The sequence below is a fragment of the Neolamprologus multifasciatus genome, chromosome 17 (assembly GCF_963576455.1).
Source record: "Neolamprologus multifasciatus chromosome 17, fNeoMul1.2, whole genome shotgun sequence".
Lineage (NCBI taxonomy): Eukaryota > Metazoa > Chordata > Actinopteri > Cichliformes > Cichlidae > Neolamprologus > Neolamprologus multifasciatus.
Genome location: NC_140455.1, coordinates 13,684,959 through 13,711,084, shown reverse-complemented (window position 1 = coordinate 13,711,084; position 26,126 = coordinate 13,684,959). Strand labels below are relative to the sequence as shown.

The following is a 26,126-nucleotide window of genomic DNA, read 5'->3' as shown; positions in this document are numbered from 1 at the left end:
TAGCCTACAGCATAATTTTGTTCACTCTGATTTTAAATGTGTCTTTTATTTGAGAGATATACAGCAAAAAAATCCCATTGAGATGGGGCATTTTCAAAATTGTTTCTTTAATGTTTTTGAGCAGTGCGTATATACAAATACTAGTGTTATGTCTAAGGAATTTACAAAAATGTACATTTTTATTTTCTTTTTTTCTATTAAAATGTATTTAATATCTTCAACCTTTCCCTCTCTCCGTCTGTAGTCCCAGCCTGCTTCAAAATGGCCACCATCGTCCCTGTACCCAAATCCTCCACCATCTCCTCATTGAATGACTGGCGACCTGTAGCCCTGACCCCCATCGTGAGCAAATGCTTCAAGAAGCTGGTCAGGGACTTCGTTTGCTCTGCACTACCCGACTCACTGGACCCTCTACAATTTGCATACCGCCACAACAGGTCCACTGATGATGCCATAGCCCTGACACTACATACTGCCCTGTCACACCTGGAGAAGAGAGACACGTATGTGAGAATGCTGTTTGTAGACTACAGCTCAGCATTCAATACCATCGTTCCCTCGAAGCTGGACAGGAAACTGCAGGATCTAGGACTGAGCAGCTCCCTCTGCAGCTGGATCCTTAACTTCCTGTCTGACAGACGCCAAGTGGTCAGACTGGGCAGCATCACCTCATCCCCCATCACACTGAACACTGGTGCTCCACAAGGGTGTGTACTGAGCCCTCTCCTGTACTCACTCTACACCTATGACTGCACGGCCACTAGAACCTCCAACATCATTGTGAAGTTTGCGGATGACACTACAGTGGTGGGTCTTATAAGGAGGAGGTCAGCACCCTGACATACTGGTGTCAAGACAACCATCTCACCCTCAACATCGCAAAGACAAAGGAGTTGATAGTGGACTTCCGGAGGTGCAGAGAAGTACACACCCCAATCACCATCAACGGTGCTGCTGTGGAGAGAGTGAGCAGCTTCCGCTTCCTTGGTGTACATCTGGCTGAGGATCTTACGTGGTCAGTACACACAAACAAAACAGTGAAGAAGGCGCAACAGCGCCTCTTCTTTCTCAGGAGACTGAAAAGATTCGGCATGAGCTCCCGCATCCTCAGGACCTTCTATCGCTGTGCCATTGAGAGCATCCTCACTGGATGCATCACCACCTGGTACGGCAACAGCACCGCTTACAACCGCAAAGCTCTCCAAAGAGTGGTGCGGTGCTCTGAACGGATAATTGGAGGTGAGCTTCCCTCCCTCCAGGACATCTACAGGAAGTGGTGCCTGAGGAAAGCGGGGAGGATCATCAAACACTCCAGTCACCCGAGCCATAAACTGTTCAGACTACTTCCATCAGGAAGGAGGTTCTGCAGCATCCAGTCCCGTACCAGCAGACTGAGAGACAGCTTTTTCCATCAGGCCATCAGACTGCTGAACACTTCATAGACACCTCACTACTGGAACTTCAACATTATGCACTCCATACTGTATATAAATGCCACTGGTTTTGCACAATATCCAACTACCAACCTCTGTATATTTTATATATTTATTTTATTTTTACTCTATTTAATTTGTAAAATATGTATACACACACACAACTTAGTCATTACGTTACAGTCAAATGAAGACAAACGGAGTCTAAGGTTTGTCTGTGGATGGGTGTGACGGGTGAGATATGCATCTTCTCGGATTAATTCACTGCGTGTCATGCCCAGGGCTGGACTGGGACAAAAAAATTGGCCCGGGCATTTTGACTAAAGACCGGCCCACCAGGTATTAAAGCTATAAAGCCTTTGAATGAAAACAAACGCTGTTGTGACAGTGATGTACAATCTTGTTGGTATATGTATGATTTCTATACATTTTATGTCAGATAAAAACTTTGGTTGTAAGCTTCGGAAAATTATTTAAAAACAGCCAGACATTTTAAATGAGAATAAGAAAGAAAAGTATTTCTTTGTGCCCCCCTTTCCCTGTTAATGCCCTACCTGGCCCCCTGGCAAAACTTTGCTAGATCCGCCCCTGCACAAGTTACCAGCCGTCAGCTACATAGAAAAGGATCCTGGTGTTATTTGTCTCTCAGAAACAGTTCATAACTTCCCTTCAACTCATTCATGTCACCTGAAAGGTAAACCTGTTTCCCCATCACCTGTTCAGCTCTGATGATTCAGTAAGGACATCTCCTGGTTTCATCTTCATGTTTCCCTCTCACCAGATATATAAACCAATATCGTGACCAGCAGCCTTTACAGCTGTGGCTCCAGCAAACATCTAGAAATTAATATTAAATAAATTCTAACAACAGCTGATCAAGCTTAAACATGCTGCTGTTGTTTAGCGCAACATCCGCCGGTTTCCGCTTTCTGGCGCAAAGTGGGCGATAAACAAACACGAGAGAAAAGCCGATCAGCTGATCATTGATCAGTTTCATGATTGAAGTAGCAGCAGGAGAGAGAGGGTGAGAATGAGAGAAGAAGAGGCAGCTGCAGCGTAATAACGCAGAATAACTCCAGCTTTGTGTCTTTTTTTCTATTCTAGCTGAAGTCCGGGACAAATCGCGTTTCTTTTCAGCTCAATACGAAACGCGTAATATTTTTTCTGAATACGGGACGATTCACTATCAGTAACATCATAGCACCCACCCAGCTGTATAGAAAGTCCGTCATGCTAGCTAGTACGCAGTACAAGTTATTGTAACTGACTGTAAAAAGTCAGCACAACGAAAATAAACTCCACCTAAACTTGGTTTATATCTGACCCAGATAGACTGCAGGTCATAAATTCTTACCTGAAGTTCAGTTCACCTGACACTCAGACCACCAAACAACTGAGTCATTTTTACACATCAGCCAGCATCTGGCCAATCCACCCCCTTTCATTGTTTATACCGTTAGAAAAAATAAATGAATAAAAATCATCGGCCCATAAAAACGAAAATTCACCATGGGCCCACCGAGCAAATGCCGGGTATGCCCGAGGGCCAGTCCAGCTATGGTCGTGCCATCAGTTAACCCTTTGCGTGCCAGCTGTGGCACGCGTGCCTAGGGTTACCGACCCCTGATCTATAGAATACAATGTAAACACATCACATTACTTTACACATACAAATGTAAAATTTGTATTTACTGTTAGTAATAGAGTAGAGACAGTGTTGCTAAACAAAACCGATGGCTCTGAACATCATGTACACAAAGACGTTATCATGAATGTCAAGGGTCAATCTCTGGTAACTTCCAATTTGCAAGTCTGTTGAATGGCCTTTGTTTCTACTTTATTTAAATGACATGCCCTATTTGTATTCTCGTTTTAATCAGCTAGATTTGTAATGTATTATGTCTATTTATATAGGATATATTTATATAGGAAAGTGTACTTTTCTATATAAATATAATATTCTATTTAAATAAAGATTTGTTTGCTGTCCTGTATCTCTTTGGTCATTCCTCTACACTGTAACTACAGCAGATGAACCAACCTGTGCACTGCCTGGATTGACTACAAAAAAGCCTCGGACTCTCTGCCCCTTCATCAGGAATTGGATGGGAATGTGGAGAATAACACTAGAGGCCAACTTCAAGCACAAGTCACCATAAGTGTGGGATCTACCAACGATATGCTTTGTTCTCACTGATGCGTAGAACTGAACCCTCTCAGCCATTAACATTAACAAAACTGGCTGTGGATGCTGACTACAGAATGGAGGAATTGTTAGCCACCTCCTCTAAATGAATGTCATAATGCTGTTTGCCAGTAGTGAACGAGATACCAGTTCATTGATCCACACCACTAAGACCTACAGCAATGACATGAGAATGTCATTCAGACGGGAGAAGGTAGTCAGAACTGAGGGGATTGCACTACCAGAAAACAATATCGCAGACATAAGAAAAGCTACAAGTACCTTGGAATCCCACAGGTAAATGGGACCCATGACGAGGCTGCTAGGAAAGCCACAACAATGAAATACCTACCGAGAAAAAGGCCTGAGGAGTCAGCTAAATGGGAAGTACAAAATCTGGCCAACCGACACATATTGGTCTTTAGATACCCTTTAGATACCCTGCATAGATATTAAGTTGGCCAAAGGAGGAGACAGAAGCCACTGACATCAAGACAAGAAAATGTTTTACTGTGCATGAGGGGTTTCACTCAGAGTCCAGCACCCTGAGGTGTACGCTAAGTGGCAGTAAGGTGACCAGGGACTAGTGAGTGTAAGAACCACTGTCCAGGATGAAACACAAAAAATCCATTAGTACACCAGGGAGATGGCCACAACTGATCAGGTGCTTGAATACCTCAGTGAATACCTCAAGGAGCAGAAACTGGAGAAAGAAAAGGAGCAAGAAGAACCTTCATGGAAGGTTACTTCCATCTAGCCATCTGAGCTGAATTCATCATATATAGGTTGTTTCTGAGTGACATTGCCGAAGGATAATATATGATTCAGATAGCTTTCACAACTCTTATCATTACTCTTACTCATAGCTCTTAAAGCTACATTTTGTACCATAAGTGTGTGGATTTTTGTGCCATTACTTTAACAGCCAATTACAGTACGGATTGGAGGATATGTGTATGTGTATGCACACAATCATTACCAAACACAGGTTGGACACCATGGAAATGTTTCTGTTTTTATTTCTTCATTTTGTATTGTATTCTGTTTGGCCTAAGTATGACCACCAGCATAACATGACAAAAACAAAACAATAAATAAAATTCATATCAGTTTCGAACAGATTTTTTTCTTGTTTTTATTTATATGTTTTTGATTTATAAATCTTATTTTATTTATTTTGTTACTGGTTTTACATTGAGAGCCATTTATGCAGAATCCCTTATGCAGTAGATTGTTCATGCCTGTAAAGTCTTTAGTATTGTTTCAGTTAAATCTTCATTATATTCAGATATTGATACAATTTTTCCTGCTACAAAAGAAAATATGCAGAAAGTATGATATATCGAGTAAATATTGGTATGTATGCAGTTTTTTTTATTTGTTTTATATTGATACCTTTTTATTGTACCTCAGCTTCAGACAGACTCCAGCCTCTTTTATCTAAATTTGGATTTCATAAGCCAAATCAGGTCTTGAAAAAGGGGTTTTCTGAGCCTTTCTGATGCTTCACAAGGTGTATCAAGCCTTTTTGTTTTCTTCTAATAGATAATATAGATGAGTCCAGATAGAAGATGAACGTGGTAGTTGTTGCTGGAGCAGTATTACACAAATTGTTATCACAACAGCTGACGTTCCCAAGATTCAAGACAGGGAGACTTAAAAGGCTGGACACTGCTGTACAGATGTTTTCAGACATGCAGTTCTTGACTGGAACTGAAGTGCTGATACCTGATGGCACTGTAGATAAAAATCATCATTTCAGATTTTAATCTTTATAGAAATATTTTTTTTCCTCATTTTGCTCAAATCAGAAGGAAGTATTTAAAGACGCTTTAAGCAAAGACCCTCTCCAGTATGAAATTGCAACATTAACCAGCAGGGTGTGTTTTACCAGTGGGTGTGTAAGGTGTTTTATGACGTAGCAGCCTAGGTAAAATAGCTTCCTTATTTCGTCAAGAGCCTTTTCCCAACCTGGTAAATACAAACACGTTCTTAATGGGTTGTATTGACTCAGCATACCATCATGTGGTACAAATTGGTATTACATTAAACTAAAAACACTTGAACAGATATTTTGGACATAAAATCACACATGTTGTTTTTACACCTGTTAGTGAAAGCTTTAGTTACATTTCCAAGGTTTTCAACAATTATAAAATATATATTTACAATAAGTACTTAAAAAAATCTGTTTCAAAATAGAAACTAAAATATCTAAAAAATAGACAAATACACTTCTTCTTCATTCTTTCAGCAGTCTCATTTTGTAAAAATTCTCAAGATGTCCAGATAATGTTTTTCCCTTGTGGCCACTATTCTAATCCATCTGTTCTATTTGTCATCTTCTGGGAAGTTTTTTTTTTTACTGATTTTAACAAGAATTTTGTGAGAAATTTTTCTGGAATAATAAGCAAATGTTGGCGTGTAAAGCATTATTTTAGGTACACCAGTTGGATTCATCTCACTGAGGCAAGACAATTCATCAATTCATGTCCAAGCCATTCGCCTTTACCTACTAAAAAGCTGTCAAACATAAAATGAGGATGTGAGCCCAGCAAGTCAAATATTGTAAAGTGACAGTAAGACATTTAATGACGTAGCAGACTGGAGTCTAACAGAAAGGGGAAAAAAACAGTGCCAGAGAATTTCAAATATATTCATAATATTAAAAAAGAATACAGCTGGTTTCCCAGACATCCGTTAAGCCAGGTACTAAACTAGAAGAAAACTTCAGTCCAGCTCTCCACTGAAAAACATTTTAGTTTGAGACCTTATCCATCTCGGGAAAACTAAGCCTAAGACTGTGGATTCAAACTGTATCCAACATAAGCCATAGAGTATAAACTCAGTGTTGCTCTTGCACCTTGTACTGCCACACTTTTACTTCCCTGTACTGCACTATACTATACTACACTATACTGAGACATAACTTATCTTTTGAACATCTATGGTTTAAGTCATTTGCATGTTTGGGTTGGATTGGTTGTTACTTCATATCAATATCACCTTGAGCAAAAAAATCAAAAATCAAAAAAATAATTCCCCTCTCAGTTTTGTCAGAAGGCCAGTTGCCTTGTACGTGAAGTGGACCCACAAGTCTTTTTTTTTAACTCAGTAATTCTACCCACAAGGGAGTGAGAGTCACAGGCATGGAGCCTACTGCAACAGAAGGAGAGGCGGATTATTATCAGGCAAAGAATACCGAAAGCAAGATGAGTCATTACTAGAGATAATGCTTACTTGGAAAGTGATCAGTAATGTGGTCAAGGGGGGTGCGACCAGGTGAGTATGGCGCTGAGAGGCGAAATAATTTGAGCCAAGATGTACGACATTTTCTTCCTGTTGCAGTGATCTGGCTGAGCAGAAGGGCAGCCAGGTAAGATGTCTGAGCATTGTGTTCTTCCAAATCACTGAGGAAAAGCATCCTGCAGAGAAATTAAGGAGGTGAGTTTTGGATGCTAATGCTGTGCCTTAGGACTGCCCTCCTTTGGAGATCTCAGATGTTGTTCCTGGGACCTGTTAAAGCCACTTGCCCACTTTGAAGGTCCTCCGGTTACCTCAGAAACCAGTGTTGCCTTCAAACTCCACATCTTCTTGAGCTCCTCTCTCAGCCCTTGGTATTTCTGGAGCTTCTCACATTTCTTTTTCCTGATGCTGTTATCTGTTAATATAGCTACATCTGTTACTATGGCCAACTTCTTCTGCTTGTCCACCACTACTTTGTCTGGTTACTAAGTCTTCACCAGTTTGTCTGTCTTTATCTGGAAGTCTCACACAATCTTCGCTCAGTCATGCTCGATCACCCTAGGGGACATATCGCATTTTAAACCTGGAACTTCCAGGCCATAGTCAGCATAGATGTTACTGTATATTATGCAGGCCAGTTGGTTATGGTGCTCCATGTATGCCCTACCTAATATGACCCTGCTGTTATGTGCTGGATTGTCTCAGGGTCATCTTTGCACAGCGTGCACCTTGGGACTTGCTTGGAGCGGTAGAACCACACCTATGCTTAGAGCTTGTTTCTGTACTACCATTTGTAGTGCCTCTGTGCTGTCTTTCAATCCAGCTTTGTCCAGGCACTGGTAGGATTTTTCTGCCACTTCTTCTAACAGCCGGTGGTACATGCTATACAGGGGTCTGTCCTTCCAAGGGTCTGTCCTCTTGTGCCTCTTCTTTCTCTGGTTTCTGGCGCCTGAGATAATCACTAAGCAAAATATAAGTTGTGGTCACGTCCCTGATTTATTTATGGATTTCTTTGTTTCATTGTGGGTAATGGTTCTAACACTCACTCTTACTACTCCTTGGGCACCTTCCATCTGCTGAACCTACCCTACAGTCTCAGGATACTGGACTTGGGATGAATCCCTCCGTGCATGGTGAGGTGGTTCCTTGTTAGTAGCTTCTATCTCCTCCTTTGACCAGCTGATAATTCCAGCAAGGTATATGATCACCAGCAGGACGTAGGTATTGATTGCCCACTTGTTGTTCTTCCCATTCAACTGACTCCTCAGGATTTGCCTTACTCTCTGCAGATATTTGGCTGTTGCAGCTTTCCAAGGGGCCTCCTGGGGTGGGTGCTAGGCCCTGTGATGGCTGTAGCTTAAGAGGTAAAAAGTGACTCCCAAGCTAGGCGAGTGGCTCCAGCAGATCCCAGAACAACATCCAAGATAACTGTCAGGACTCTCAAACTCCCAGGCCTCTGGTAGAGGACCTGAGCTTGAAGGACAGACCAGCCGCAAGGGTTAGAGGGAAAACTTTTTGTTTAGATCCTAATTTATTCCACACCAGAAATTGCATTCTTTTTAAATTACATTTCACATAAAGTTTCAAAAAGGCATTTCTTGTTTTTTTTTAACGTTTAATTATATTATTTGGATACCTCAGTATCATTAAAATGTCACGGCTGGGGCAGCAGTCGTGTTGTGGAATGAAAGGAGGACCCAAAATGCAGGCAGCTGACTGATGATATGAGTGAGAGTTTATTTACAGGTGACAGTGGCAGGAACAGACAAAGAATCATGAGACATACTAACGGAAACCTAAACTGGGAAAACTAAAGAGCAACTAGAAATCCTCAGGACACGGGGTGAAAGGCAGAGAGACGCAGACTGACGGAGGATACCAAAAACGCAGAGATACACAGATGAACGCAGACGAGCCGACAACGAACACAGACCGACACCCACTAAATATACACACACAAGGTAATTGGGTAATCACACAAAGGAGGGGAGAACAACTGATCCTAATACACACGATGACTGGAGGACACAAGCTGAACACAATGACAACAGACACAGACCTTCAGAATAGAACAGGAAATCCAGAACACGAGCCTTCAAAGTAAAGCAGGAAACACACAGACTGATTTACAACACAAAACGGGGACATGAACAGAGCACCGAGGACAGACACAGGTAGGGCTGATAAAACACTAAACTTCAGGTTCAACCCTAAACTAATACAAAATCAGAATAAACACAAGGCTACAAAAATGAACTTCAAGGAAACACAAAACGCTGGGTCAAAATGACCCAGGACCATGACATAAAATTGATACTAAATATCCACATGTCCAAATATATTTTAAAATATACAAGCTTTCATAGTGTGTCCTAATTTTCTCACATGACTAGATAGATAGATAGATAGATAGATAGATAGATAGATAGATAGATAGATACTAACCCCAAGTTGTTCTCAAATGTATTCATTGAATCTGTGTGAATGTTAGATAAAAAGCATTTATGTAGAAAAAAAGGTGCTTTTGCAAATGGGTGAATGAGGAGAGTTGTGTAAAGGACTCAGTGCTCAGTTAGAGTAGATATGTGCTAAATAAGAATCAGTGCATTTACCATTTACTCCTCATTGTTCCCCTTTGCTACCCAGAATCCTTTATTTCTGCAATTTTCCCTTCTGGTAGTGCAGTCCCCTCACTTCTGACTAGCTTTCCTCTTTTTGTAGCCAACCTACTACACTTCTTGTAAGGAGAAAAACCTCAGGAAAGCAAAGAATCACGGGCCCAGAGTTAATTCATGTACATGGACGATTGCCTGACCACGTTCCGTCGACTACAGAAACGTGCAGGCAAAAGCGTGCCAGGCGTCTGGTCAGACTTTATTATATACTGCCCTACTCACGTAACACTCATGGGTGGAGTACAAGTTAGGAAAAAACAACTTCTTATCTGGTGATTGCATACGAGGCTGCACAGGATGCAGCCTTGCAAGACAAAGATGGACAAGTTGGTTAACGATCTTGTAGTGGGTTAAAACAATACATGTGGGTGTTGTCTAAACTTGAGCAACTTCCTCATGTGGTCACTTTGTTCCAGCTAAAGAATTTGCTGACACGCTATGTACAGGCATTTCTGTGCAATTCAAATAAGCTAAACATAAACATTTATCACTGTTGAATATTAATAAAATTCAAAATCTTTTGACACTTCTACAGTCTAAATGACATTTCTATCCTAGTAGTGTAGATCAGTGAATCGATGTCTCGTCTCATTCACTCTCAGCATACAGCTTTTATTCAATACTGGAATTTAAGGAATAATCGTACTGTTCAACCGTATTCGTTTCACATGGTTGTTCGGGTTTTTGTTAATTGTACTGTAATTAACTTTTACATTTAAGAAATTAAGTGTGTGAGAATTGGGAAGGGGCAGAATGATGAATCTGAATACAGGCAGGAGGTAAAAAGGCTGAAAAGATGGTGCAGGGATACCAGTCTCAGCATTTCATGAAGGGCAGAAACTCCCTTCCACCCCTACACATTGAGGAGCAGCTGAAAAGGTGTTCAGCTTTAAGTACCTTGTTGAACATCCCTCTGAGGACCTGACCTGGAACCACAACTTTTTCTTTGTTGTTAACAAGGTGCACAGGCACACTCTACTTTCTCAGGAAGTGAAGGAACACTGGACTTGGAAACTCAGTCCTAAAACTATTCTACAGATGTGTGGTACAGAGTTCCCTGTGCTCCTGCATCACTGTGTGGCATGGAATCTGCTGTATGGCAAAGAAGATGACTCGGCCAGCGGTTGTGAAAACTACACAAAGGATTGTAAGCAGCAGCCTCCACACCGCCAAATTAATCTATACCAGCATATGTCAGAAATGTTCCCAGTTTAACACTGAAACACAGAAGGATATAGGACAAGGGCTTTATTGTATCTTTATCATCAGCAGGGGCAGATCTACAGAAATTTCCTAAATTCTAAAGACCTACACCCAAATTTTGTAAACAACAAAGTTCTATACAACTATTTACCGAAAAATGCAGCCGATGCATCTGGAGTTTTTTGTACCTCTATTTAAAACTACTAAAACAAAAATTAGACAACAATCAGGTGTTACAGTAAGATGCCACACAAATTATTTGTGCCAGTGCAAAAAAATAGTTTGTCTGCCACGAGACAGAGGAGAACACCACAAGCTTAAACCCTGCAGGTCTGACAAAAGGAGGTGGAAACTTACTGTAATGCTCACTCTGTCAATGTTAACTGTACCTAGGCTCAAAGTGTTAATGCTAGCTTATTTTAATAAACAACACTGTTATATGCAAAACTTGGGTTCCACTAGGGATGGCGAGAGATTATTTTTAGGTATTTTTAGATTCACCATTGATCACTAGTAATATAGATCAGATTAGAGAGAGAGAGAAATGCAGAAAATAAAAAGCACAAAGCAAAATAAATGAATAAATAAGAAATATAAATTCTCCAAATTTCCAAAGCATGCTGAGTTATTGCTAAAAAGATTCAGTTGTATCACCCATTTAGTATAATTAATATATTATTATATTATTTTGGACATAATGGACATAATTGTCCATCATGACAACATACAAAGAAGTCTTATATACTTATTCCAAGTCAGCTTCAACAAGACTCTATCACCTTTTTTCATTGACTTTACTTTAACAGTGGTTTGTAAACACAAGGTCAACATCCAAAAGGTTTTTGAGTCTTGTTAAAGCATCATATGTTCTTTTGTTTGTTTTTGTGTTATTCAGGACTTTAATGAAAGGTAAAGAGAAGGAGTCCAAGCAGCAGATGGATCATTCCCAGTCTGATAGAACAAGCGTCACTTTTGGTTGTAGAGGCGGTTGTTGCAGTTGATGTAGCAGTTGTAGCTGCAGAGCTTGTAGTTGTGGCAGTGGTTGTAGTTGTAGTTGGGGTAGTGGTTGCAGTTGTAGTTGGGGTGGTGGTTGTAGTTGTAGCGGTAGTTGGGGTGGTGGTTGTAGTTGTAGTTGTGGCGGTTGTAGTTGTAGTTGGGGTAGTTGTTGTAGTTGTAGCGGTAGTTGGGGTGGTGGTTGTAGTTGTAGCGGTAGTTGGAGTGGTGGTTGTAGTTGTAGTTGTGGCGGTTGTAGTTGTAGTTGGGGTGGTGGTTGTAGTTGTAGTTGGGGTAGTGGTTGTAGTTGTAGTTGTGGCGGTTGTAGTTGTAGTTGGGGTGGTGGTTGTAGTTGTAGTTGGGGTGGTGGTTGTAGTTGTAGTTGGGGTAGTGGTTGTAGTTGTAGCTGGGGTGGTGGTTGTAGTTGTAGTTGGGGTGGTGGTTGTAGTTGGGGTAGTGGTTGTAGTTGTAGCTGGGGTGGTGGTTGTAGTTGTAGTTGGGGTGGTGGTTGTAGTTGGGGTAGTGGTTGTAGTTGTAGTTGGGGTGGTGGTTGTAGTTGTGGCAGTGGTTGTAGTTATAGTTGGGGTGGTGGTTGTAGTTGTTGCGATGGTTGTAGTTGTAGTTGGGGCAGCAGTTGTAGTTGGTGCTGCAGAACAGGCAACACCTGATACTGTACCAACACTCTGCATGAAAGGTAGAGAACCCAGGCTTAAAGCAGCTGCACACAGGTTTTCAGATGCGCAGCCGTAACCTGGATACGTGCTGGTGCTGCTTTTGACTGCAGATCAAAAAGAAGAATTTCAGGATATGTTTTAAATTGGCTACTTTCCAGGAAGCTTAATATATTTCATGCAAAAAACAACTTAATAGCTTTTTAAAAAGTTTATTTGTTTGTCTGACTTCCAGTCTAGAAATATTAAATCTTATCACAGTAACTTTCACACCCAAGGATAACATTTAGTATAAATTAGGGTAAAAGTTTCCGCTCTTTTATATGTCAGATGTATCACAAAAGAATTTGAAATCATCTTTGATAGAAAACCGATGACACAACTGATACAACATAAAGACTCACTGATTGATTGGAAGCATTTGTTCTCCACTCCCTGACACTGTAATGTGGAGGAGCACTGACCAGTGGAAGGGTCACAAACGTTGCATACTCCACCATTATTTGACTGAGAAGCAGGATCTGAAACAGAAAAGCAGGACATTTCATTTCAGAACAGAGACTCTTACAACATCAGATTATTGTTTTTATTTCTTTATATTATTCTTTTGTCTTCAATTCAATTCAATTCAATTTTATTTATATAGCGCCAAATCACAACAAATGTCGCCTCAAGGCGCTTCATAGATACAGAGAAAAGCCCAACAATCATATGACCCCCTATGAGCAAGCACTTTGGCGACAGTGGGAAGGAAAAACTCCCTTTTAACAGGAAGAAACCTCCGGCAGAACCAGGCTCAGGGAGGGGCGGCCATCTGCTGCGACCGGTTGGGGTGAGAGAAGGAAGACAGGATAAAGACATGCTGTGGAAGAGAGACAGAGATTAATAACAGATACGATTCAATACAGAGAGGTCTGTTAATACATAGTGAGTGAGAAAGGTGACTGGAAAGGAAAAACTCAATGCATCATGGGAATCCCCCGGCAGCCTACATCTATTGCAGCATAACTAAGGGAGGATTCAGGGTCACCTGGTCCAGCCCTAACTATATGCTTTAGCAAAAAGGAAGGTTTTAAGCCTAATCTTAAAAGTAGAGATAGTGTCTGTCTCCTGAATCCAAACTGGAAGCTGGTTCCACAGAAGAGGGGCCTGAAAACTGAAGGCTCTCCCTCCCATTCTACTTTTAAATACTCTAGGAACAACAAGTAGGCCTGCAGAGCGAGAGCGAAGTGCTCTAATAGGGTGATATGGTACTACAAGGTCATTAAGATAAGATGGGGCCTGATTATTTAAGACCTTGTATGTGAGGAGCAGGATTTTGAATTCAATTCTGGATTTAACAGGAAGCCAATGAAGGGAAGCCAAAACAGGAGAAATATGCTCTCTCTTTCTAGTCCCTGTCAGTACTCTTGCTGCAGCATTTTGGATTAACTGAAGGCTTTTCAGTGAGTTTTTTGGACATCCTGATAATAATGAATTGCAGTAGTCTAGCCTGGAAGTAATAAATGCATGAACTAGTTTTTCAGCGTCACTCTGAGACAGGATATTTCTAATTTTAGAGATGTTGCGCAAATGGAAGAACGCAGTCTTACATATTTGTTTAATATGTGCGTTGAAGGACATATCCTGGTCAAAAATGACTCCAAGGTTCCTCACAGTGTTACTGGAGGCCAAGGTAATGCCATCCAGAGTAAGAATCTGGTTAGATACCATATTTCTAAGCTTTTCAGCGCCGAGTACAATGACCTCAGTTTTATCTGAGTTAAGAAGCAGAAAGTTAGTGGCCATCCAAGTCTTTATGTCTTTAAGACATTCCTGCAGTTTAACTAATTGGTGTGTGTTATCTGGCTTCATGGACAGATAGAGCTGGGTGTCATCTGCATAGCAGTGAAAATGTATGCTATGTCTTCTAATGATGCTGCCTAGGGGAAGCATGTATAATGTAAACAGAATTGGTCCTAGCACCGAACCCTGTGGAACTCCATAATTAACCTCAGTGTGTGAAGAGGACTCTCCATTTACATGCACAAATTGGAGTCTATTAGATAGATATGATACAAACCACTGCAGTGCAATACCTGTAATACCTACAGCATGTTCTAATCGCTCTAATAGAATATTATGGTCAACAGTATCGAATGCTGCACTAAGGTCAAGAAGGACAAGCACAGAGATGAGTCCACTGTCAGAGGCCATAAGAAGATCATTTGTAACCTTCAATAAAGCTGTTTCTGTGCTGTGATGAACTCTGAAACCTGACTGAAACTCTTCAAATAAACCCTTCAAATAAACCATTCCCCTGCAGATGATCTGTTAGCTGTTTGACAACTACTCTTTCAAGGATTTTTGATATGAAAGGAAGGTTGGAGATTGGCCTATAATTAGCTAAGACTGCTGGGTCTAGAGATGGCTTTTTGAGTAAAGGTTTAACTGCAGCCACCTTGAAGGCCTGTGGTACATAGCCGATTATTAGAGATAGGTTGATCATATATAAGATCGAAGAATTAATCAATGGCAGGACTTCTTTGAGCAGTTTTGTAGGAATGGGGTCTAAAAGACACGTTGATGGTTTGGAGGAAGTAATTATTGAAGTTAACTCAGAAAGATCGATTGGAAAAAAAGAGTCTAACTTAACATCAATGGAACTAAGAGTAGCTGTAGATAATATTAGATCTGTGGGATGATTATTGGTAATTTTTTCTCTAATGATAAAAATTTTATTTGTGAAGAAGTTCATGAAGTCCTCACTAGTTAACGTTAAAGGGATGGTTGGCTCAACAGAGCTCTGACTTTTTGTCAGCCTGGCTACAGTGCTGAAGAGAAACCTGGGGTTGTTCTTATTTTCTTCAATCAGTCTTCAATGAGCAACGTAGTATTTAACTTACTTGGTAGAGTTGCTGAGTTGCAGTTATCTGTGTTGCAGCATTGAGCAGAAGCCAGAGCACTTTGAATACCCAGGTCGACTGAAAATGTCTGAGAGGTTACGGCTGGACACAGGGAGGAAGATGCACATGCCTTGTAGATTTGTGTTGTCGTAGTTCCAGATGAAGTAGCTACAAAGGCAAAGTGCAGCTTGTTAATGTTGATGGAACACAAATAGCTTCACAGTGGATGTAATTTAGTGAAAATATTAAATATTATATGAGAAAACATTACCTAGAATGGTAGCTGTAACACACATTGGTTCCGATGGGGAGCATGTATTTGCTACTGTGGTTGAACACGTTGAATCTGTGCAGGTTTGACACAGAAGCGCTCCAGCTGCAATCAGGAGAGAAACACAAAAATGATGATCACAATTTAAATATATAGCAAATATGAGATGTTTTGAAAGTTCAGATTGGGTTATAGCAGGTTGCAGTCAATTCTACTCGCTAACTTTGGAAAAAAAATTACAATGTAAGATTTAAATAAAAGATTTGGAGCTTTAAATTAGACTCCCTTCTACCTGCAGGTGAAATGAGTGTAGTTACCTGTGGTGGAGAGTGCCCAGAGGAGAAACAGAGAAAACGGCAGCTTCATTGTGATGAACAGGTCAGTTCTGCAGATTAGTTTCCCTGGACTGCGATACTAAAGCTGAGGAGCACCACTGCACTTTATATACTGAACAGGTGACATCAGGTTTGGGTGTGTTTACATTTTTACAGCATGATTATTCATACAGTCAAGTCTTCTTTCGTCAAATCATGATGTCAAAGCATCTTACCACGCCTTTCCTCATCAATTCAACAACAAGTATTCGTGCATCACAAAAAACACAGGAATTATTTTTTACATTATTACGTTTTTAACAAATGTGAATGACCTTGCGTCTTGTGTCATTAAGCCATCATCTTTAATTTTGACTTTGAAACCATAATTGACTTTTTGTTCATACAGTTCAATTTGTTTATAACAGCTGACACTTCCAAATAAAACCAGGACCAAATGTTATGAAACAACCCTGGAATAACTTTTCTACAACTGATGAAGATCAAGCCTAAATGCTTTACATCAAGTATTGTCCTCTACATATACTACTAATGATAAATGGTGTCTAAATAGATCAGGGGTTGTCAACTACATTTGTCCAAGGACCAGAATTTTATCAGCACACACTGTGAGGACCAGATGCTCTCATAAAGTAACTAAAGTAACATAAACATAACATAAAGTAACTCACATGACCTGTACTGCAGTAAGTCACTAGAGAGCGACTGCAGTATTTTAGGCTTCATATTTGTGAGGCTAATAATGCACACAGTGCTTTAGTTTGTGGAGTTGGCCTGAATATATTACATGCATGAAAAAATGTCATTCCTTAAGAGCCTTAAGTGTTGTGCAATTTGATACAATTTCATACAAAAGCTGAAATTTCTTAGGTCTTGAACAGCCTGGCGAAACTTGCAGTTTTGGAATCTGTGCTTTCTGAGTGAACTCTGGCGATTCTGTGGAAACAGGCAGAAGTGTTTAACAGGTTAAAGTAGTAGTAGAAAGTTAATGCAGAAAACCATAGCTTTAATGAAGAATGGACTGATACGTATGTACTCATAGTGCAAACTTTTAGAAATGCTGTACCTGGGTGCCTCATTTGTAAACAAAGAGTCACAGTTGCTAAATAATAATGTAGTTTATAAAGATAGGCTAACAAGTTCCTCTGAAGACAGAGAAATCATGGGACAAAAGAGGGACAAAACTCAGAGATCCTACAGAGGTCAAGATAAAACAAAAGAAAGAAGTCCAAAAAGAACTATTAAATTGCTAACAAATGTTGTGTTTTTAATCTCAAAATCAATATATCTGAAAAAAACAGTGATCATTGTAGATGTCTATTTAATCAGCTTATACTACATAACAGTTTTCATTCCTACTTGAATGCCAGTTGTTGACCATTTGAATATGAAAACTTGATTTTACTCACTAACACAGTACAAACAGTGTGGTGTGAAATCTGTTTGATTTTATGTGTAAGTTGAAAGAAAATCATCAGATGTTCCTTGACGCAAGAACTAACAGTCATGACTGGGAGGTAACTGTCTGAATAAAATATAAAACATGTTAATCACTCTTTATTATCATTATTATCACCTGCTCCATTCTTTCCTGTAGATCTGGTTTTTTGAGAAACTGACGGCTTTGTGACCAATGGTGTAAAACCTGCTGCAGGTGTGGCAGCTGCCTTACCTGATCAAGATCAATACTTGAACCGTGGAGTAACTTTATTTTTACTCAGCTACTTTACTGAAATGCCTTTTAGTTCAAACATTGATGATTTTCTGGTTTATGCTTCTATGCTTTGTACATTTTGCTCTTACACGCTTCAAACAGCCAAGAAATCATCTAAACCTCATGATCTACCATCTCAAATGTTTTCCAAAACCATCATGAAGCACAACTGACGCTGTACTCTGTCATAGTGTTGTACTACTCTCTGAATTTACCACACCTGCTGTTGTTGAACAGATGTCATTGCCACGCTGTCTTTGTAACATAATAATAGCACTATTCAAATCAAACATACAGCATGTTATTTATCAAGTATGATCATTTGTCACACACACCTTCTTTTTGTTCTATTATGGACTAACACAGAAATAACGCAGGTTGTTTCTGAATCACTCAATTAAGGGTTTGGCCATTACAGTAATTTTTCAGCTAATGCCCTGGTGTGTCACCTATTCCACACCCGAGTTATCTTTTAATATATGCTTCTCTTTACTATTTCTTTACTCCTTTCTGTTTCCATGTCTTAGATGAAACATCTGAAACACTACTGTGTGACAAACATGAACTATAAAAGGAAGTTTTTTGACTGAAACTGCAGGGGAAAAAACATAATGTCCAGCTTGAAATGGACATTTTCAACGAATGGCTGTGCAACTGTCCAACTGTGCATGGAATAAAATAGAATACAAACAGGGCAGCAAGAATAAATAACAGATATGAGGAATATATGCATCCTCACTTAGATCTTCTTGTTCTCCAGTTGGCTCAGCATTCTGTGAAGGGTGATGATGATGGCATCCTCCGTGAACTGATTTAGTGTGTACACAAAGTGATTGTGGTCAAGAGAGGGAGATAGGCAGCCTCTGATGTGCTGAGAACTTCTAGTGGGTCATGTACTCTTCTCAGCTCCATAGAGCCCTGTTGGCTAAACCAAACCAGTTCTTATGCCTTCAACTGACTGGTTTGCTAATTAGTCAGTGGTAGTCTGTGGAGGCATATCCTTGGAGGGACCTCGACAAGCTAGGCAACGGCAGCCTGACTGCTATTAGGTATCATCAAGAAATCCTTGGGCCCATTGTCAGACCCTACTCTGTTGCTGTGCATCCTGGTTCCTCCTGGTGCCCGTCAATGCCCAGCCTCAGCATTATTATTAGCCTCATGCAGCATCTCAGTGATGCCGTGGACAAAGAATGTCTTAACATTACAGGCGTACAAACTACTGATACTGATACTAATGTTGCATTGAAAATTTCTGCAAAATGAACTAGCCTACAGCATAATTTTGTTCACTCTGATTTTAAATGTGTCTTTTATTTGAGAGATATACAGCAAAAAAAATCCCATTGAGATGGGGCATTTTCAAAATTGTTTCTTTAATGTTTTTGAGCAGTGCGTATATACAAATACTAGTGTTATGTCTAAGGAATTTACAAAAATGTACATTTTTATTTTCTTTTTTCTATTAAAATGTATTTAATATGAGTAATATAGCAACACTTCAATGGAAGCGCTTGTATTTTTCAGAAACACTGGCAGAGTCACATTGTATTTTTGCTTTGTAAAATCTGCCACCATCAGGATGCAGTGTTGCTGTCAGTGAGCCTGTACTAGAAAGAGAGGGCGCAGAATTGTTTACAACTATTCTCTGGCTCATAATGTTGACCTGGACTTTGTTGACTTTTGTTTGATATCTTTATTAGAATGCTTTTGGGAAAAATTAATTTGGTTAAAGAAGTTATTTATAAAGTCACATTTGGAACAGTAGATATGACACAACAACTTAGTCATTACATTACAGTCAAATGAAGACAAACTGAGTCTAAGGTTTGTCTGTGGATGGGTGTGACGGGCGGGATATCCACACACCATTAAGTGCTGGCTCTTCTCTGGAACTTAAATTCCAATATTCAGAATTACATTACATTAATAACATTTCAGCACATTAACAGAAAACAAAGGAGAAATGTCAAATGTCAGCGCCTAGTCGTCAGAACATCCGTATCACTTTTTGGGTAAAAACAAGTGTTTGATGGGCCCAAATGCACCTGTATTTCCCTAAGTGAAAAAACAAAACAAAACAAATTTTAGCTTTTCTTCAAGGTAGCTTGCATTTATCAAATACAATGTAAACACATCACATTACTTTACACATACAAATATAATATTTGTACTTATTGTTAGTAATATTAGAGACAGTGTTGCTAAACAAAAGCGATGGCTGTGAACATCATGTACACGAAGACGTTATCATAAATGTCAAGGGTTAGTCTCTGGTCCTTCCAATTTGCAAGTCTGTTGAATGGCCTTCGTTTCTACTTTATTTAAATGACATGCACTATTTGTATTCTTGTTTTAATCAGCTAGATTTGTAATGTATTATGTCTATTTATATAGGATATATTTATATAGGAAAGTGTACTTTCCTATATAAATAAAGATTTGTTTGCTGTCCTGTATCTCTTTGGTCATTCCTCTACACTGTAACTACAGCAGATGAACCAACCTGTGCACTGCCTGGATTGACTACAAAAAAGCCTCGGACTCTCTGCCCCTTCATCAGGAATTGGATGGGAATGTGGAGAATAACACTAGAGGCCAACTTCAAGCACAAGTCCCCATAAGTGTGAAATCTACCAAGGATATGCTCTGTTCTCACTGCTGCATAGAACTGAACCCTCTCAGCCATTAACATTAACAAAACTGGCTGTGGATGCTGACTACAGAATAGAGGAATTGTTAGCCACCTCCTCTAAATAAATGTTATAAAGCTGTCAATAGTGAATCAGATACCAGTTCATTGATCTAGCCATCTGAGCTGAATTCATCATATATCTATATATATCTATATATATCTATCTATATCTATATATCTATATATAGATACATAGATATATACTAGGGGTGCAACGATACACAAAATTCACGGTTCGGTTCGGTTCGATACTTTGGTGTCACGGTTCGATATTTTTTCGATACAAAAAAAATGTTCATGCCTTTTTATTAATTTGTCATTTATTAACTTTTCACGGCACATTCTGCACCACATCTCTGTGCGTTCATCATTTGTTTGAAGCCAGCTCACCTCCTGCAACCACTTTTCCGAGAATACGTGCTTCTTTTGTGGTTCGGACTCCTTCTGACATTTCTTTGGAGGTGGAGGAACATCACAGTAATTGCTTAAAGGAGCTTCTTCGACATCTTTAAGAGTTCTAAACAAATGTCTGTCCTCCTCCTGAAAATCTTATGTACGCAAACACGCGTTGCAACTTCTTATCTTGTGCAGGTTTTTATTTTGACAGCGAATGCGCACCTGCGGACCACTTATGTGCAGCCCTGGTTATTTAGCTCGTCATATTGCAGCCACAGAAATTCTTTTGTCCATGAAACCACAAAGCTGCACTTTCTTTTTGCCTTATAGTCTGATTTGTCATAACTTTTCCGTTTTGTCACTTCTTCACCCTGACCTGTCTTATTTGGCTCAGCAGAACTAAAATATATATCCTGCTGCTTTTACACACGCACTAACATAACGCTCAGCGATTCTCTGCGCGATCAACCTCTCACATGTTTAAGCTGCGGGAGATTTCACTTGTCATGTTTGCATAGTAAGCTAACGATTGATAAGACGATGTCAGAGGAATTGGTGCGCAAATTATCATCACTCACCAATCAGTACTGTCGCTTTCTATACACAGTTCACACGATTGCAAAGTGAAAGCAAAAAACAAGCGCAAATTCAAACACGATTTCAGTATGTCACATATTGACAGTGGCCGATGCCAATGACATAATTACCCAGCTACATTTCCGAAAGAATGCAAAAGCATTGACATATATTTTTCCTTCCTACAATAGGCCGATGGGCAGGGCAGAGATAGATTTTGGTAGCCCGACTGGAAAAAAGCCCCAGGACGTCGGGCTAGCGATTTTGCGAGCCCTGTATCTGATTGAGGAATCACTCATCTTTGGAAAAGAGAGTTTATTATGGAGAAATGTCTCTTTCCAAAATAAAAGCTATACTATACGCTTCTTCTGGGCTATATTCTCAGCAGCATATTAAACATATCAGGTCCCCATAAGGAGAATCATGTGCTAACGGCTGTCTAAATGACTCGGGTAAAGTTTGTAGCATGCGTGCTTGTTTTTGTCTGCTTCCACTTGTCTTTGCACTAGGATGATGTCAGAATAAATGTGCAGTCATATTGGTTGTGTTCCCACTAGTGCTGTCAGCGTTAATCTGAAATGACGTTAACGTCACAACACGGCAAATCTCCGTTAACGAGCTACCGCGGATCGCCTCATGAGTGGGGCTGGAAGACGTCAACACATTAACGAGCTAACTGCGCTAACACACTAGTTCCCACCAATTGAGCATTGCTGGCACATCCAACATACTGTTTTACTTTTGTCCATGACACGCTTACCTTCAGGGTCATACGTCACATGAAAACCAAAATAGTTCCAAACGCCAGATCTGAATGAGGGTGGGGGAGGTTCAATTTGCCATGTTGCAACTAGCCTAGCTTCTGTCTCGCTAGCTTGCCCTGCGCTCAGTGAATCTGTGTTCGACTACTCCGCCTAGGCTGCACTGTCGAGCGCAGATCCACTGAGCGCTCAACACAGACAGCATCGTCAGAAGGAAAGTTGATAAAATAAATTAAAAATGTTGTATTGTTCGATACATATGCGTACCGAACCGAAAGCACTGTATCGAACGGTTCGATATCGATACGAGTATCGTTGCACCCCTAATATATACATATATTTTACCATAAGTGTGTGAATGTTTTTGCCATTACTTTAATAGCCAGTTACAGTATGGATTGGAGGATATATCAAGGCACACCGTCATTACCAAACACAGGTTGGACAGCATGTAAATATTTATCTCTTTTTATTTATTTGTTTGTTTGTTTTATTGTACTCTGTTTGGCTTAAGTATGACCACCAGCATGACATGAGAAAAAACAAAACAATAAATAAAATTCGTGTCGGTTTCAAACATTTTTATTTCTTGTTTTTATTTATATATTTTTGCTTTTCATGTATTTGGTTTTATTTATTTTGTTCATGGTTTTACATTGAGAGCCATTTATGCAGAATCCCTTGTGCAGTAGATTGTTCATGCCTGTAAAGTCTTTAGCATTGTTTGAGTTAAATCTTCATTATTTTCATTGATACTATTTTTCCAGCAACAAGGAATGCTCCAGTTCCACATTTCACACAAGCCTTAAAATGCCTAATATCCTTGATAATTAAAAGAAAAAAGAAAATATGCAGAAAGTATGATATATTGAGTAAATATTGGTATGTATGCAGTTTTTTTAATTTGTCTTATATTGATGCCTTTTTACTGTCAGCTTCAGACAGATTCCAGCCTCTTTTATCTAAATTTGGATTTCCTAACCCCAATCAGGTCTTGAAAAAGGTGTTTTCTGAGTCTTTCCGATGCTTCAAATGTGTGCCTTTTTGTTTTATTCTAATAGATAATATATATGAGTCCAAATAGAAGATAGATGAACGTGGTAGTTGTTGTTGGAGCAGTATTACACAAATTGTTATCACAACAGCTGACGTTCCCAAGATTCAAGACAGGGAGACTTGACAGGCTGGACACTGCTGTACAGATGTTTTCAGACATGCAGCCCTTGACTGGAACTGAAGTGCTGATACCTGATGGCACTGTAGATAAAAATCATAATTTCAGATTTTTCATCTTTATAGAAATTATTTTTTTGTTATTTTGCTCAAATCAGAAGGAAGTATTTAAAGGTATTTAAGCAAAAACCTTCTACAGTATGTAATTACAACATTTACCAGCAGGGTGTGCTTTACCAGTGGGTTTGTAAGGTGTTTTTTTTGATGTAGCAGTCTCATTAAATTAGCTTCCTTATTTCGTCAGTGTAATACCACTGTTATGTTTTTGTTCCAGTATTAGTGTCAGAAATTGACATTTGTCTCACCTCAGTGAGAGAACTCCAACTGGTGTACCTACAATACTACTTTACAGACCAAAATCTACTAAGTGACAGCAAATTCAGCTAATAAAGCAACTGATAGATATTTAATGGATTTTTCCATTTTTTTAACAAAATCATTTCAGTGAGGCAAATTATATTAACATTGCTGATGTGAGAGTATGACATAGGCTATTTTAATTTTCATTAATTTTAAAACCTTTTAAAAATACTTAGTTTATAGTATTTATTATTATTAGTAGTAGTAGTAGTATTTTACATGCTGCAAGAAATACTAGCCGGCAGTTTGTTGATATGCAAAGTTTAGCTGTAAAGCAACTACAGTCAATACAACTGTCAGATAAAAAACACTTATTTGGGTCAATTAAATGTTAGAAACAAACAAATGATGTCATTTGACTCATAATATGACTCAAATAACAGAGTATCTTGAAGTTGTATGTAATATAATGGGTTTTTTTTTCTTTTGTTGATGTTTCATTTTTCATATTACAAAAACACAAATTTGTATAAACATTTCAAGGTAGCAAAACAGGTTTGAAGAGAATTACCAAATGCTTGAAAGCAGCGATTCTCTACTCCACTACACTTCACTGTAGAGTTACACTGAGTGGAGCCGGGGTCACATGAAAAACACTTCAGATTGTTCTCGGTCTGATCTGCAGGGACTGAAATAGGAAAGAAAGACAAAATCTTTTTCAAAAACAGAAAACATTACAGTGACTCAGATTTAACAGTCCAGGTCAAGAAGATGGCAGGATTCCGACATTATTATCTAGCTTGTGTTTTCTTGTCATATAGAAACTCTATCTGTACTTGCCAGGCAAAATGTTTAAGTTGCAGTTGTCTTTGTTGCAGCATTCAACAGATGCAGCTGCACTCAAAATACCCAGGTTTGCTGAATATGTCTGAGAGCCTAAGACAGGACACACGAAGTCTGGTGCACAACCCCTGATGATTTGTGGTACCTTAATTCCAGATGATGTCACTGCAGAATCAAAGTGGAGTTTGTTAACATTGATGTAACCTCCCAGTACATGTATGCTCACTGAAAAGTAAAAGATGGAATAAAGAAGAGACTACCTAGAATAGAAGATGTCACACACGCCTTCTCTATAGTGCACTTAACTGGGTTTGTCGTTAAACATGTCACATCTTTGCAGGTTAAACACTGAAGGGCTCCCGCTGTGAAGAAAAAAAGTGAAATTGTGATCACATTTTCATTCATATTCATGAAGATAGCTGGGTTTTGCTTTATTGGTTGAAATGCTTTAAGGGGTCTTGCAATACACAACGTACAATAATGGTGAGCAAAACGTAGGCTAACTCCTTAATTGCGCTCCACAGAAGAATTAGTTACATCAGAGCTTGACATGTTTAATCCAAATGGGGACAGCCAGACATGAACTTATGGTTGTAGCAGATGCAGTATAGGTGACTATAAGCATGGTTGTTTGGAAACAGAAACGGGGAATTCTATAATTAGTAGTGTCAAAGATAACTAAGAAGCAAGCACACATCATCTACTCAGACACAGCAATATTTTACAATGTCCATAAGGGGTCACTGTAACACCATAAGTTGTCTAAATAGCACACGTTACTAGTAGTAAGGCAAGAACGTGGCAAGCTAACAGCAGTTAAACTAAACAATAAACAAAAGAAAAATCCTTTAACGGCTTTATGTAATTATTGCAGGAGATTCTGGCCACTGGTATTAACTGCGTACAAATTAATTAAATAATTAAGTAATCCTACCAATGTGGTATCAATATACCTAGGCATAACTTTAACATGCACAGACAACTATAGCTATTATCATACTAGTTAACCCGTCAAAGGTAATCACACTTACAGGTTAATTAACGCACATGTAATCACACACAAACACCGCGTTACAACTGCCATGCTCTGCCGCTCCTCCTTTCGTCTCTCACTCCCCCTCTGCTGCGCACATGACCACTGATTCCCTTTGGGTGCGCTTGATTCTTGCCTGGCGACATCCTGAGGCCAAGTCAGCAGGGAATTTGCACAACCACCAAGGCAACTGACTCTCAGGGCATTATTTACTTGTAGAGGAATAGTATTGTATTTTGTGTGTATTTTTTTTTTGTATCTTTTTAAAGAAATTTGTAGTGCAGTAAAAACAAGTGCAAGTGCAAGCTGTTGTTATTTGCTATGTTAAAGCCCATTTCAAAATACTTCAATACAAAACAAGTACTATCCAAATGCAATGCAACACACTTTTTTTTCAGAATTTATTGAAAACCTTTTGAGCAATCATTTTTATAGACAGAATGACAAGCACGTACGCAAATGCTCTCAAATAAAAAAAAATTCTTTTAAAATTTCACCAGGAGCTTTTATTATGACTGGGAAGCCGTGTTTAATACAGGAGCAGTTGATTACTTCAAGACCTATCCTATAATGGTACCCGCAGCCACAGCAAACGTGCCATTTCAGAGCCTGTTATGTTACCAACTCTGTTTGTTTTTTGGGTTTTTTTTTTTTTTTTTTTTTTTTTTTGGGGGGGGGGGG

The 26,126-nt window shown here is 39.4% G+C and overlaps 1 protein-coding gene and 1 long non-coding RNA gene across 6 annotated transcripts; both read right to left on the bottom strand.

The window, feature by feature from the left end:
- Positions 1–6,242: 6,242 nt before the first annotated feature.
- LOC146499070 (uncharacterized) lies at positions 6,243–18,822 on the bottom strand. 3 transcript variants are annotated; one of them, XM_085138848.1, is made up of 6 exons: positions 16,749–18,818; positions 15,880–15,982; positions 15,563–15,667; positions 15,292–15,459; positions 12,811–12,927; positions 6,243–12,513 (listed from the first exon to the last, which is right to left on the bottom strand). In XM_085138848.1, exons 2-6 carry the CDS (start codon positions 15,926–15,928, stop codon positions 11,642–11,644), a joined length of 1,311 nt encoding a protein of 436 aa, XP_084994974.1. In that variant the 5' UTR covers positions 15,929–15,982; positions 16,749–18,818; the 3' UTR covers positions 6,243–11,641. The 3 variants fall into 3 exon arrangements, with proteins under 3 accessions (XP_084994974.1, XP_084994975.1, XP_084994972.1); XM_085138849.1 differs by lacking the exon at positions 15,880–15,982 and having other exon boundaries at positions 16,749–18,822; XM_085138846.1 differs by lacking the exon at positions 16,749–18,818 and having other exon boundaries at positions 15,880–16,012.
- A 140-nt stretch (positions 18,823–18,962) lies between these two features.
- Positions 18,963–25,695, bottom strand: LOC146499069 (uncharacterized). Of its 3 annotated transcripts, none has more exons than XR_014870046.1 (5): positions 25,444–25,695; positions 24,673–24,774; positions 24,410–24,577; positions 24,141–24,257; positions 18,963–19,666 (listed from the first exon to the last, which is right to left on the bottom strand). It is a non-coding gene; the product is annotated as an uncharacterized LOC146499069 (long non-coding RNA). The 3 variants fall into 3 exon arrangements; XR_014870044.1 differs by lacking the exon at positions 25,444–25,695 and adding an exon at positions 24,889–25,415 and having other exon boundaries at positions 18,964–19,666; XR_014870045.1 differs by lacking the exons at positions 18,963–19,666; positions 25,444–25,695 and adding exons at positions 20,494–23,293; positions 24,889–25,416.
- Positions 25,696–26,126: the final 431 nt, after the last annotated feature.

Bases quoted from the DNA above. Each gene is read 5' to 3' on its own strand.
- LOC146499070 (XM_085138848.1), bottom strand. From the start codon at position 15,928: ATGAAGCTGCCGTTTTCTCTGTTTCTCCTCTGGGCACTCTCCACCACA. The intron at 15,668-15,879 runs GTAACTACACTC...TCCTGATTGCAG, and splicing joins CTGGGCACTCTCCACCACAG to CTGGAGCGCTTCTGTGTCAA. The intron at 15,460-15,562 runs GTAATGTTTTCT...TTGCCTTTGTAG, and splicing joins TGTTACAGCTACCATTCTAG to CTACTTCATCTGGAACTACG.